General features: G+C 38.2%; 1 protein-coding gene across 4 annotated transcripts in view; it reads left to right on the top strand.

Annotated features, from left to right (window-relative positions):
- Nucleotides 1–664: 664 nt before the first annotated feature.
- RABGAP1L (RAB GTPase activating protein 1 like) overlaps nucleotides 665–14,890 on the top strand; it is a 224,425-nt gene continuing 210,199 nt past the window's right edge. For 2 of the 4 annotated variants that reach the window (XM_068199460.1, XM_068199463.1), the window contains exons 1-2: nucleotides 2,063–2,106; nucleotides 13,852–14,019. In XM_068199460.1, the coding sequence (XP_068055561.1) occupies nucleotides 13,885–14,019 (135 nt within the window). In that variant the 5' untranslated portion in view covers nucleotides 2,063–2,106; nucleotides 13,852–13,884. Of the gene's footprint in view, nucleotides 690–2,062; nucleotides 2,107–7,919; nucleotides 7,939–13,851; nucleotides 14,020–14,890 lie in introns of those variants that run through there. The other 2 variants (XM_068199461.1, XM_068199462.1) reach the window with 2 other exon arrangements.

Here is a 14,890-nt window from a genome sequence, read left to right as displayed (position 1 = left end):
TACATTACAATTTTAAAACTATGTATGTGTTATTTTTCTCTTTGTTTTCTAACTCTTTATTCTCATGCTGAGGTTTTAATTAGGGCAGAAGCTGTGCTGTCCCTTTTCAGTGCTCAAGCCTCTGCAGGCAAATCAGTGTGAAAATAAAATGCAAATATTCTTAATCCAGTGCTTTGTCTCTTGCTGTGTGTATTTAGATACAAAATACAAGGTCCAGAATTTTAATTTAGAAGAAATGAAAATTCTGGAGAAATTTAAAAGCTGGCTAAAATTTGAAAATCATTTGGAAAATAATAATTTTTTCTTTGTATTTAAATAAGATATTGGTGTATTTCCCTTTATTAAGAGTTCGAATGCTGCAAGCTGGTATTTTTTTCCGTAGAAGCTTGGAGTTTTTTAATTAGCTGTTACTGAGAAACAAACACAAGATTATATGATTTAGACTGACCTGAGATGCATGTGGCAGGAAGCAGATTTTTTTTTTCATTCTGTAAACCCTTCATTTTATTTTGTTCCACTGGTGTATACTTTCATTATTTCCTGTTATTTTGAAGAGAGCTCTCAAATAACTGGTTGGTGGCAGTGCTGCATAGCTGCCCCCTGTGCTGGCTGCTGAGTTTGGGCTGTGTTCTGTGCATTGTTGTGCTCACTTTGGTGCTTGGTAGTGAAGTGTGGTCTTAGCAGAGAAGGTAGGAAGATTTGCAGCTTTTTTAAGGCCATTTTCCACTTCATGAATCTTCCAGATACTACTGAAATCTGGGTAGCTTTTCAGTACTTCTGCTTGAACTTAAGTGTTTGTTAAAAACAGCAGTGGAGTCGAATGAGAAGTTTTGTGTGTGCTAGCAGTTGTTTTTGGAGTAAAACTTCAGCTGGAACTTGGGTCAGGCAGTCTGGTGACATTGGTCCCTCCTGTTTATGTAGAGAGTTTGTGTTTGCTCATAGAGGTGCACTCATACCATAAGAGGTGTTTTTAACCCTGCCATAATTGATCCTAATTGTTAAAAATTAGTGTTGGCAGTATAAACTCACAAGAAGACAGGAACTGATAACTAGAATTATTCTTGGACATAACTGTTAAACAATTCTGAGGAAACAAGTAAGGAATGGAAGTCAGCAACTGATTTTTACATTGTTTTGGAGGTTAAATCTTACTGTTTATTCCTATTAGATGTGTATAGAAACTGTGAGGGGAAAGGGGAAATGAGTTGATCAAAATGTCCCAGAAAATATTTTGTCAAGTTTCAAAACAGTAACGTGAAGTTGGAAGTTATCCATAGTTGCTTGGAGTGATAATTTGCTTTTGACCCTTATAGCTTCTCCTTTCTGATTCTTTTTTTTTTCATCATATTGAGACATCAGTAAGTCAGACTGAACATAAAGGGGTCAGACTGAAGTGTGGTTTAGAATTGAGCTTCTGGTAGTAGCCAGAGAAATCAAAGGGTATTATAAGGCAAATTCAAGTGGTCCTTGTTCCAGCAGTCTCTCCCAGTTTCTCTCTCTGGCCTTTGTGATTCTGTTTTTTGTTGTTTCTGGCAGTAGTTAAGCTCCAGGAGTCTTACTGGGGAATATGGAAGGAGCAGGTGAGTTACTATGTACATTTCCCGGGAAATTCATGTGAGGTGCCACAGCAGTTCTACATTAGCACAGTGCAATTGTGCAGTTTATTATCATTGCTTTTGCTGGGGCTTCTGAACACCCCACTGATGACTTTGCACAGACTCGGATGAGGGATGGGATGCTGGTTCTCTTCTAGGTCACACTTCATATTTAGGTTTGTGCAGGCACACAGTTTGTGGAAACTGGGAGTGGGGCTGCAGCCCAGCCTCATCCCCAGTGGGCACAGCTGTGAGAAGCAGGTGAGCAGCATTGACAGCAATGAGCCATGGAGTGCCCAGGTGCACCCAGCAACCACCAAAGGGAACAGAGGGCACACAGGTGCAATGTGTGAACATGAGGGGATAAAAGGTTGGGCTAAAGAACAAGAGGAACAGAGCTCGCAGCCTTCTGAAGTGGCTTGGTGTTACTTTGTGTGGGCTGAAGCTTTCTGAAGTTGTATGGTGATGCTCTGAATCATGGCCATCCTGACTGCAACATGTGCTGTGACAGGTTTGGATTCCTTGCATTGAAAATGCTTTATTTATTCCATGGGTTTGTACCTGGCAAGGCAATGCTGGACAGGTTTGGATTCCTTGCATTGAAAATGCTTTATTTATTCCATGGGTTTGTACCTGGCAAGGCAATGCTGGACAGGTTTGGATTCCTTGCATTGAAAATGCTTTATTTATTCCATGGGTTTGTACCTGGCAAGGTAATGCTGGACAGGTTTGGATTCCTTGCATTGAAAATGCTTTATTTATTCCATGGGTTTGTACCTGGCAAGGCAATGCTGGACAGGTTTGGATTCCTTGCATTGAAAATGCTTTATTTATTCCATGGGTTTGTACCTGGCAAGGCAATGCTGGACAGGTTTGGATTCCTTGCATTGAAAATGCTTTATTTATTCCATGGGTTTGTACCTGGCAAGGCAATGCTGGACAGGTTTGGATTCCTTGCATTGAAAATGCTTTATTTATTCCATGGGTTTGTACCTGGCAAGGCAATGCTGGACAGGTTTGGATTCCTTGCATTGAAAATGCTTTATTTATTCCATGGGTTTGTACCTGGCAAGGCAATGCTGCCCTCTCTGGCTCTGAGGCCGATTGGGACACTCTGCCTTTGGTAGTTGCAGTCTCTTAAATGTGTGTTTGGCCTTTCAGTAGCTTGTCCATAACTTAACACTCTCGCTTCAAGGAGACAGGGGTGGGATGCTGAAAACAAGGTGGAAAAGACTGCTTTATTTAACCACTTCATAGAGCATGGCCCTTTGTTCTACTTCACCTTTCTGTGAAGTTTTACTTTTAGAGTAGCTGCCTGTAACTTCATCTCTTTGTTTCCTTAAGTAAAAGTATTCTGTAGAAGTATTCAGTATGTAAACATGGATAGTAAGTTTTCATATCTACATTTAATGAACACCATGCATCATTTTATGTTGAAACTGATGGTACAGTGTGGTAATATTTCAGAAGCTCTCTGAAACTTTGAGAGACAAACTGATTAAGAAAAAAAGGCATAGTAAACACAGATTTTTGGCCTCTCATGTCTTTTTTTATGCAATCAAGTGAATTTATCAAACTAGAAATGTGACAAAACACTTTAAATTCAGACTGCTATGGATAGCCAGCCTCATCAGATAGGTACTGGGTTTGTTCATGATTGTTGGCTAATGTGAGACAAGAAAATCAATAACTTTTGCTGTATTTTTGCAAGATTTTTTGCTGTTATGATATAAGCAGCTATGCTACAGTATTTCAGACACATTTCCTCAGCAAGAGTTTATTCTCTGATTTTTATAGGCTGTTGTAGAGTAATTTGAGGTTTAGGCCAAAACTAATCCACAAGATTTATTCAATATTATGAGTGAGGTGTATAAGGTCTACATAATGGTAATCTGGCCAAGAGGCCAAGTTTATTTATTTAAAAAAAAATTAAATTGAGACATTTTTCCTTGAGCCCAGTGATAGTTTAATCCTGAGAAGGATCTAAGATGTCTGTTTTTGTTTTTAACACTGATTTTGTCCTTTATAGCAATTCTATTTACTGATTTTGATTACTTGAAAAAAACTTTTCATTGGCAGCCCCAGATTAATTGATCTGTTGGAACCTTTTATTTCCTGTAATCATTGCATGAAGGTGACTTTTTGAGTCTCTTCTGTAGTACTCTGAGATGTGTTTACTAGCAGCTTCAAGGAATTGAAGGTAACTGCAGGTAGTGCACTGAAAACATCTTTCTTTATATACCTTTTTCAATTACTTGCTCATACAGATTTGGAGGATACTTCCTTTAGGTCAAGTGGTTTTTTTGGTCAGAATTATAAATTTTTCTTAATTGTTTATTAATTCCATGAGCAAGTTTTTGTATAGGGATTAGTTGATTGCTTTCATATTACCTTTCCAAGCTTCAGTTCTGATTTGAATTACAGAATGAATTTGAAATAATTTGATTAGTGAATTTGATCACATGGAGAAATCGCCTCAACAAGTACACTGTCATTTAAAAAACCAGTAAGTCTCTTTGAGCTGAGGAAGGTCCACATCATTCCTTGGTGCTTGTGTTCTAGAAGCTCTCTTATGCACAGCTCATACTAGTTCCTGGAAGAGTTTAGGTAATTTGAAAGACTTTTAACAGTGATTTGAATGTTCAGGAGAAACCTTGGTTTTTCCTCCTCTTGATCAATGTAATGAGCAAAGTGATTTGCTTCTTCAGGCTTCAGATGGAAAAAGCAAAAAACAGGAAGTGAAGGAAGGCCTTTACTTTTTTTATTATAGTATGATGAAGGGGATAGAGTGATGTGTTAGTGCTGGGTATGTTTGGTTGCTTATTGACCTCTTCTTACTGATGGAAGATCATCTTTCTGTTGAGGAAATGGTCTTACTATCTTCTATGAATTTCCATTCTCCATTTTCTAAGACCTGTCAAGGCCTTTGGAATGAACAACAGAGCTGCATTGTGGAATATATGTATGAAAACTTGGCTTAGCAGTGTGAAATGCCAGCAGATTAGTTGTGACATGTGGAGCATGTTGAGAATTCACTGGTCAAATAAAAATTAGTGGTAGTTGAACTAGTGCACTTCATCATACACAGAGCTGGGAAGGACAGTGGTTCAGAAGAGGGTCCCTTGGTGTGGCTTTTCGTTGTCATGCACATTGTTTCCTGTTTCTCAACTTCAAGCAGGTAACCTCCAGAAGGTTTCACTTGGTCTTTAAAATAACTATGGTTTCTGTCTCCATCTTTTCTTGTTTTATCTTAATATTTCTGTGTTCAAGTGGCAACGTACAATCTTGGCTTCGGACCTAAAGGGTTTTAAATAGATGTGAAAATTTATTTTAAACTTAGGTGGGAGTATTTTATTTTTACCAAGAAGCTTGGTTTTGTTTCATATTATAAAGGGAGAGGGGTTTGTGCTTATTGAGTTTCACGGACACAGTTGAAACTACAGTTCTGATACAACAGCAGTAGAAGTCTAGATATATCTGCCAAATTAAAACTCATAGTCCTTGCCACTTTGGAAAATCTGTGATTGAGCTATTAAAAAAGTGCCTAGTGTTGTTGTTCACTTACAACTTGTGATTGCCTTGGACAACTATTAGAATTAAAGATGTAAGATTTAAAAAAAAAAATCTAAGGAGAATGAGATTAGAAAGGACCATGAAACATTGTCTAGTCCATGCCACAGTCAGTGCTGCACTGACTGCAGGGTGACAGCTCCTGAGAAACACTGTCTGCACTTGGTACAGAGGTGCCTAATGAGCTTAAGAACAAATCATTGTGATTTCAAGTTAAATCTGCAAAACCTGATATTCCCAGAATGCACGTTGCAAACCTCAAGGTAATAATTGTTGTAACCTCCAATTCTGGCTTGGAGGAACAAGAATTTTACTAATCCTGGGGGCAGTCAGTGCAGGGCAGGGAGTCAGGATTGCTGTTGGGTTTCAGTGGTGTGGTGACACAGGATAAGGCGCTTGTTTGGCACAGAAAAGGACTGGCACCTGGGATCGCTGCTGCCTTGTCTCATACTGCTCTTCCATATGGACTCTTTTGCTCTACATCATGTAATTATTTCTGGACATAGCAGCACGGGAAGAAAATTCCTGGTTGAAATACTCAATTTATTTAATGGACAGAGGTTGTTTTGTTGGCTGCATTAGACTCACACTGTTGTTTTTACAGTTAGGGAATAAACTATTAAATAATCTCCTTAAAACAAGGATTGCATTATGCTTATGCTTTCATCTGGAATATAGGTCATTATATTTTTGAGTGGTGATACAGTTGGGTAACTTGGCTGGTGAGTGGTTTCAGTTTGAATGCTGCCTGCATGCATCATGTAGCAACAACAAAAAAAGCAAGTTGGGTTTGTCAAATACTGGCTCTGAAAAATTGCGTACTCTTACTTGCTACTTTATATCTTCCAAAGTTAAAAATGAATTACTGGCTGCAGAAATTAAAGTGTTAGTTTTCAGTTGATGTCAGGGAAGCAGTGTGAAAGTGTACTAGAGTTGCTTTATCCTTGAGGTAGCATGAGCTGCTGCTTAAATGAGTAAACCTGTTTGCTAGAACTTGATGTATAAAGTGTGGTTTGTTGTCTTATTTTTGTTTTTAATAAAATAACCATGAAGACTGTTAACATCCCTCTAGAGTAGCAGAAAAACACTTACCTGTTATATTCTTTGGAAGGGAATATATAGGAGAAAAGTTTCTCCTAAGTGGCTGAGAATAACATATATTTCCTTAGGTTGGTTAAACACTAATTGGCTAAGCGAACATCAACTGTACTTTGAAACAACATGAATCAGTCTGTGGCAGCAAGAGGCAAGTGTGCTTGTGTGCTCTGTTCTCCTACTGATGTCTCACTTCTGTGTGTGGACAAATCTTATGCCTGAAAAATTATTTAAATAATTGTTGAAAAAAATCCCACCAACCTTGTTTTTAACTTTGTTTTGTCTAAGGTGTAGCTTGTCATCCATGACTCCTGCTTTCTCAAATTGTACCAATAAACAGAAGGAAGCCCCCAGTTTGCTGGGAGGATGTTTTTGTAGCCAGCAGCTTTCCTGACATGCTTTCACTTACCTGGCATTTCATCTAGTGTTCATGTTGCTTCTGCTACCCAGTATGTACATTTTAGGGGGTGAAATCAGTTTTTTCAGTTTGCCTTGCTTGAGTCATGCTCCAGCTCAGTACCCACCATATGTCCACCATTCCTCTGAGAATGGCTTTTCACCTCTGTGATTTTAACTTTAAGCTAAATAAAAGCAGTATTTTCTCCCCTCAAGCAACTCCATACTGACTGTGACTGTGTAATATATAAGTGGGTTGTGTGTAACACAGGGATTGAAGTCGGGAAAGCTGGTTCTCTCCTTTCCACTAAATGTCTCAGTATTCACACTGAGGTGTGTTTGACAAGTGCTGCTTATCACGTATTTGAGGAGATGCAGATGTAGTTATGTTTTTGAAGGAGAACAGACATTTTCTTGTTTGTGTAGCTCTTTTTTTGATTCTGTTTTCCTTAAATTGCTCTTCTTTGGCTATGAGATCGATTTTGGCTATTGATGTGTAAAAAGATCTGGAGAAACCTCTGTATCTAGGCACCCAGTACAACAATTCCAAACAGTTTGCCATCATGAATAGACTAATTATTTGCTGTTGGCTACATAGTGGAGGTTTGCTTTCTCACAGGAGACAGTCTTGCCAAAATAAGTCAGTGGTTACTTTGTGGGGTTTTTTGCCCTTTTTTTTTTTTTTTTGTGAGTTTGTTTTGTTTTGTTGTTGTGTTTTGTGCTTTTTTTTTTTTTTAATTTGGAAAGATTGCTGTTCTGAACAGTGCTTTCCTGGAAATAAGGAGGATTTTTAATGTATATATATGTATGTGTTTAAAATACAGTGATACAACTCTGTTGCTTATTAAGTTGACTTTATTCCTGGGAAATTGTATCAGTAAGCCAGATAAATGGTTGTTTTTTTCCATTTTGTGCTTTACGTAGTATTTCACTGGCAGAGATAAGACTGGGAAACAATGTGTGGATAATACAACAGTTTTTAGTATGAGCACAAGAGAGTTTCTTATAAAAAGATTACACAGAAGTTGAGATTAAATCTGAAATTGTAGTGCTGTTGTGGTTAGTGAGATTTAAACAAACTGATTTATGACATCTAGAAATTTCTTCTGCAAATGCCACTCAGCAGGGGTTTTGGGGCAGCTGGTGAGCTGTACTGCCTCAACATAGAGAATCATATGGAATTTTATCAGGTTTAGCCTTTCAGTGAAGAAGCATTGAAAAGGTGAAGCTTTGTGTCTTTGCAGCACTTCTGGCTTTCTGGGGAAGGTGTCCCCCGTTAAAAGTAAGGAGCTGATGGGGTGGGAGCCAGAGTTTTGGTACATTTCTGTTATGTGTTTGTGGCACTGTCCATGTCCATTCCCTGAGGGGTGAGTTAGAGTCACTTCAGTAATCTGGAAATCTGAGTCAGGGAGTGATTGCAAGGTTTATCAGTTTAATGCTCATTTTGCTGGCATGCACTGTATCCTGTAGCTGAAAAAAGGGAATAAACCTTGCCTTTTGGTGTGTATTTCTACTTCAGACTTCAGTTAGCAGAAGACAAATTTCTGCAAAGCTCTATTGGACCTTCCTCTTCACAAAGGTCCCAGAGATTCTCTTGAGGAACCATAGTTCTGAAAATAGGTATAACTTATTTCCCAGGTTTTTTGGGGTTTTTTGCAGTTTGAGATTTTCAGGTCAACTGTATGGCCTTGAAGTCTGCCTTTAATACAAGCCTGTCCATAATACAGGATGATTTTGTTTCTCTGCTAAAAAATATGAATTAGCCTACTCTTTATTATCTTCTTTCAAGCAGTTAAGACTTCCTTTCATAACATGTTTCTTGTTGCTTACTGAAAATAGGTCAACCTTTATTTTCGTTAATTGCTGTCTTTTCATAGCTCCACATTTTCTAATTTTTTAAGTGCTTATAATACTGAAGCAAAAGTTTTTTTTTTTCTTTCTACAAACAGTGACCTAGAGCAGTAACTTTGAAATACTTATTGGACACAAACTGGAAGTAAATACAAAAAAAATCTGGTAACTGCTTCTGAAGACTGATTTATGTAAAAAATTATGTTTGCTTTTGGAGACCAGTTTGCAGAGGAAATTTTTGAATCTATCAGGTCTGCAAAGCAGTTTCTTTCTGGAAGGTCAGTGGCTTTCCAGGGCCTTGGATTCTTTCTCCTGGGATGATCTGCAATCCAGTGGATGTACATTGCTGCCTAGGTGTTTGTGTTCTGCATGTGGTGTGTTTTTGCAAGTCTGGATTCAGTGTTAATAAATCAGAGAGGGAAGGAATCAGGAGTGTTTTCTGTCCTGTGTCCCTTGCTGTGATTCAGGGCTGAATCCCTCTGGCTTTTCTAGAATCACTGTTCTTCACCTTCTGTTTCTCTTTAATTGTTTAGGCTGCTTTATAAAGGCAGCTGTAGTGAACTTGGGATGCTTGTCTGGAATGAAGTGGGGGGAAGCTGCTGGGTTTGAGCCTTCCACAGCTTAGTACTGAGCATATGTAAAGGTAAGTTCTGATCACTGGACCCAAAACAGTCCAAGTAGTATGGCTTAGTTACCTTTTATCCAGGACTGTGTATAAGCAAAACACTGAGAACTGATGTACATCAGAGAGGTTGGCCTGACCAAAACTACATAATAAATCTTGCAGAGAAAAGCAACAGTTTTTCTGCAGTCCTTGTCTTGTCCCTATGGCTTAAAATGTATTTTGGAGCAAGATTCATCATACCACACCTTCACACACACTCTTAAAACTATGTCTGAATAATTTCTTTGTATCTCAAAAGTTCTTTGGTCTTAAAATCTGTTTGTCAGAAAACCTTTTCTGAAACTTTTTTTTTAAAAATAATTCTTTTATTATAGTAGGCTTTCTTTCACTGAGTTTATAAAAAAATTCCTCCTGTGTATTTGTTCCAGACTTTTTATGTGTGTGATACTGTTCACCAAAGGATGGGGGGGAAGATACCTTCTCTGTAGGAACAAGCATGACTGTTCAAGGTACTTCTTTTGTAGCAATGGCTTCCTTGCAGTAGCAGTAGACACTTCCCAGTGTTTCCTGCTGTGAAGAGAAGTTTAGCAGCAGAATTTGTTGTCACCTTTTGGAAGGTGTTGTTGGAGGGGCTGCTCTGACTCCTGGCTCTGAGGATTTGGGAAGGTACCATGTGACCCGAGATTCCATCCTTGGATCACCATTGGCAGAACAGAGCGTGTATTTTTTGTTTGGAGCTGAACTCCACCAGCAGCTTAAACTAAACATCAGCAGCTCAAACTAAGGAACTGGCCTTGGAGCTGAGGTAGCTGAAGTGCATTGGATTTGCTCTTTCCTGTCCCTCACTGTCAGCTCCTCACTGCTGGTTGCTGCTGTCCCAGAAACTTTAAACTGGTTAAGCAAATGCTAAACCTCATTCCTCAGGATTCTGAACCAGCATTCAGCTGTTGAGCTCATTAGGGAGTAAACCTGATGTGATTGTGGACTGAACAGCTGTCTATATGTTCTAATGCAGTCAGAAATAAATTCTTACATTCTTAACTTTAAACTTTTCATCAAAAAGGGCAATTAAAAAAATGAGATGCTTGAGTTTAGTATTAGGAGTCTGTTGCTAGATTTTGTTTGTGTCTAGTATGTCAGCTGTCTTTGTTTCTTTACATGTGTAGGAAAAGGGAGGTTTGAAGTGAATAATTAGGTAGTGAGTAAAAAAGAGGACTAGAGCCAATGACACAAGGGAAATCAGAGTGACCATCCACTGGCTGCAGGTGGCTGGAAAGTCCAGAATGCGTGTGTGTCTCTTCTTGTTGTTAAAGAATAAAAAAGCTTCTTCAGATGTTTTTCTCTGCCTCAAATAACTTTAATGCATGATTCTTTTAGAGAGATTTTTTATTCTTTTTACTGCTTTTCCTCAAAAGCACTTAGCTGAAATGTTAGCTCATGTGTCTTTATAATGAAAAAATAGAAATTTTTTCTTTTTAGGTAGCTTACTACTTAAGATGGTGTAAATCTCAATAGTCTTCATGAGAATCACAGCTATACTCTTAAGTAAAGTTTATGTCAGAGTTGAAATTTAGTTTGAAGAAATGACTTGGTCATGATAGTTTGTCCCTGGCATTAAAACCTGTTTTTGGTCAAAGACTTGATCATAAAATACGGTGTATGACCTGCTTGTGTTTGTGTTTTACTGCCAAATGGAAGCTGAAGTGGCTTTGTTTGTACTGCAGTGGGCTAGGGGAACACTGACAGTAATGAAGGACTGCAATTAGGGGTTCTGGGGTGCTAATTTGTCCAGTTAATGTAGTTGTGGATAGAGGGTGTGTGTCTGCACTGGCTGTGGTGGTTTAAGCTGCTTGTAAAGGCAGACTTGGAGTACACTCTTATTAAACACATTAAAGGCCTCGTTACTCAAGAGTAATTGCAAGAAAGTGTATGGTATGCTGTGAAAGTATCTGACCTGAATAAGGAGCTGTAATGTTCACAATATTTACTTTACTTTCAGGTTAATATTTAGGAAGTAGAAATTCTCTGAAGCTCCCTTTACCCACTTGGGGCAAGAATAAGTATTTAGTGTGTCAGTATGCATCTGTATTTGCATGATCCTACTTCTCTTTGGCTTTACAAATGGTACATTTTTCCTCCTTTTATTATTGAAATACTGCTACAGAAAACATTTCCTAGTTGACATGTTGCCTGCTGGTTCTTACTTCATTGCAGAAAGAAGAACTGGTGATAACCTAATGTTAGCAGTCTGCATTTGCCTGATGAAAAATAAAGCAGAACCATTTTGCATTGGAGTTTCTGTGTTACTCTCCCATAATTAAGCTCAAAAATTAAATAGACTAAAACACAAAAAACTGTCAAAATAGGCTATCTTGTGATCTCTCCTTTGTGCAGGTGTGCTGGAAGTAGTGGTTGAGGCTTCATTTTTGTCATCATCAGGTGCAGCAGTAAGAGGTGTACAGTGGGAGGAAGAGGAGTCTCTGATAGCCTGGACCTTTGCTCCTAAAGTGACTGACAGTCACCTCTACTGTTCTCTTCAGTGCTGATGTCTCTGCAAAGATAATGATTCTTCAGGATATACTGGTTTTGGGGGCCATAACTGATGGCCTTTCATTGCCTTCAAAGAGTTCTGTAGTAGCTGACCTTCACTTTCACATAGGATTTACTTTGAAATTAGTATTTTGAGATAGATTTGCTGTTTATTGCAAACAGTCTCTCCAGCAATGTTTTTACAGGACTTGTTAAAAAATGCATGGAGTTAATAAACTTTTTGTAACATACTTAAAATCTTGTGTGGTAAAACCTTGTCTTTCTCTTGCCAAGAAAATCTTTAAAGCAAGGATACTTAAAAAAATTTAAACCTATTGCAGCACTGAGTCCATTGTGTGGACTGGGTGGAACTCGGCTTACATCATTTGTCAGAAAAATATTCGTGTTTGTGGTTGGTCTGGAGATATGAATGGTATCCGAGTTTGTGAAACTGCTCATCCAGATTTGTAGCCACTCTCTGAATATCCCAGCTGTTGTTTAGAGGCTTTTTTATAAGGTGGCTTCTAATGAGTTTTTATGCTGTACAAGTCACTTATCTAAAGAACTTGAATTCTTTTTTCTGGGATTCCTACGTGTAATACCCTCACTGGGTTGCTGAGTAAAACTGGTTAGGGAGAAAAGGTTCTTGAGGAGCTGTATGTAAGTTATGCTAAGCTAAGTCTTTGAAAGGGCAAAAGCATTTTGACTATAGTTTCAAAAATGATAGAAAATACTACAGTATTGAAAGTTGTCTAGTTCCCACACTTGCTTTTCTGGTTTGAAATTGCTCAGCTTTCTGTTCCTGCTAACATCATAAGTAACACCTGTTCAGAATGGTGGAGGACACACATGTCTTTGTTCTTTTATGTGCTGTTTTTCTGGTTCCCAATAGCTAGACCTAAGTCAGCATTCTTGTCTTGATCACTTGGTGGCTGGTATTGGAAGAGAAGCAAGAGTGGTGCAGTTCTGCTCCTTGGTGCTGCTGGGAAGGGCAGGGTGAAACTTCCTCTTCTTGTTCCTGCTCATAGCAGATGTGGTTTGAGCTGTTCCTCCTTGGGCACCTTGCAGCCTCCCAGAGGTGACAGTCACAGATTTTCCCCCCTGTGCTGTGTGTGACTCGCCTGAACTCTGACTCCTAAGCACAAGATGTCCCACACTCAGCCAGAGCAGTACTTTTCAGGAAACTGGAAGTGGACCATGTGCAGAAGTGCATGCTCTTTTATGAAGTCTGAAAATATATTTTCCCCTTTTTGACGCAGAAAATATAAAAATAGATGCATTTAAAATACAAAAAGTCTAAGATTCAGCTCTTCATTCTCTCAGGAGTGAAGGGAGACATTGTGCGTTAATGTAGGTCATGCTGGCTTTATTTGGTGGATACCTACAATAGATATCCTCATGCTGGCATGCTTGGAATGTTTCAGCTCTGTATTTTTATAGGAACTTGTAATGTATAGGCTGAACATTATTTTGCCCTTTCTCTTTGTTTCTAGATTTTTTTTTCCCTGTGCAGAGATGGGAAAACTTGTTATTGGTTGTTTATTTATAGCTTCGTTGTTTATATTTTATAATTTAATATTTATGTTTATATTACTTATGTTTATATTTTCAAATTGTGTTGTTAATTTTAACTGCTGCAGGTGGTTTCAGGGAAATTAGGTGAGAAGGATCTGATTGTGGTTCAGTATCACTTTTGACTTCACCACCTATAGATATAAAGGATAACAAAAGCCCCTAACATAAGTGTTTGCTAAGGAATGCTTTTATATGGAGAGCGTACACTTAGTATGCAGCTTTTGGAAAGTTAGTCTTCAGGTAATCTGTATCTTCACATGATCTTTGTGACGCTCTGGATGAGGAAAATACCTGTATGAGGGAGAACCGAGGGCACAAATTAGGGAGGTAGAGGAAGCAGACTCTGGAAGATTAAAAACAGGGGAAGTCAGAGCTCTGGGGTGAACCTCTTCATATGTTATTTATATGCATAGATAACAGCCACTGCTGTTAAATCATAGGATTTGTAAACACCAACCTAAAAATCATAAGATTGCTTATACCAATAAAATCAGAGTTTGAGAAATACAGTATAATACAGTAGTATAACTTTAAGTATTATTCCACAATAACTTTATATTATGCCTATAACATACTGTGTACAGCATCAAAACTAATTTTTTTTTTCATTCATAGATTCTGGTGGCAGGAGGAGAATAGTGACCTGAGATGGAAGTCAAAACATCATTTAGCAAAGCCAGCAGGATTCCTGAGACTGTATCCGCATTAATAAATGAAGAATTTGTCTTGGTTCATCAGAAATCTGAGGATGCATCTGGAAATGATGAGAAGCCACAGCTAAAGGTTTGCTGTGATTTTATTTTTAAACGTGTTGCAAGGTTTGTATTGATGAAAAGAGTGCATAATTAGTGTGTGCTTGAGGAGAGTCTTAGACTGCAATTTTTGTCCTCGCTAGCTACCAGTGAAATTAACAGCTTGGATTAAGCAAACCTGTCCAAAAGTGGCAGTTCAGGTTTTCTTTTAATAATTTCTTTGGGGGTTAGCTTTGTTGTATTCTGTGGATCTATGCATTAGTAAAGGAGTTTACAAAGAATGAGATTTTTTTTAAAGCTTAATATTCTTTATTGAGGGATCAGAGACTGTTATCTTAAAAGCATGTAATTGGACTATGTAGGAATGGTTTACACCATGTCTTGTACTTTATTTTCTAATTTAGTTTTCCTGCTTAGTGCTACTTTAGGCATGAGTAAGACCTTTTCTAAGAGATTTCCACCTCTAAATAGCAGAATATTTTAGCACTTGGGTGACAGCTGATAGGTTAAATACAAATTTTGCCATTTAAGCTGTAGTAGCTGGTTTTGGTCTGCTTGGAACAATAGGACTTTGTTCCCCCTGAAGTGACAGCAAGTACCTAGTCTGTCTTTGCTGTACTGTTTGACAGTTACAGACAGAAATTATCAGCTGTAAATATTAGATATTATCTGCTTCTTTAATCTGGAAAGAGGCTGGTGGACTGGAGGCAGAATCCATGATGCAGCCTTGGCCATGGTTTTCTTTTGTCTGAAAAGCTGGTACTTGTGAAAGATTCTATTTTTCTTTTAAGGAGTGTGTAGCTCCAATTTTTTTTTGTTTCCTTAGGCTTGCACCACTCTTATGTGTAGGAAAATTGGTGAAGCAGCTGAAATGGACTGGATATAACTAAGAAAGTAAAATT

This window comes from Anomalospiza imberbis, chromosome 9 (genome assembly GCF_031753505.1).
Source record: "Anomalospiza imberbis isolate Cuckoo-Finch-1a 21T00152 chromosome 9, ASM3175350v1, whole genome shotgun sequence".
NCBI classification, from domain to species: Eukaryota; Metazoa; Chordata; class Aves; order Passeriformes; family Viduidae; genus Anomalospiza; species Anomalospiza imberbis.
Note: the sequence above shows the minus strand (reverse complement) of the source record. Positions and strands in the feature narration are given on the sequence as shown.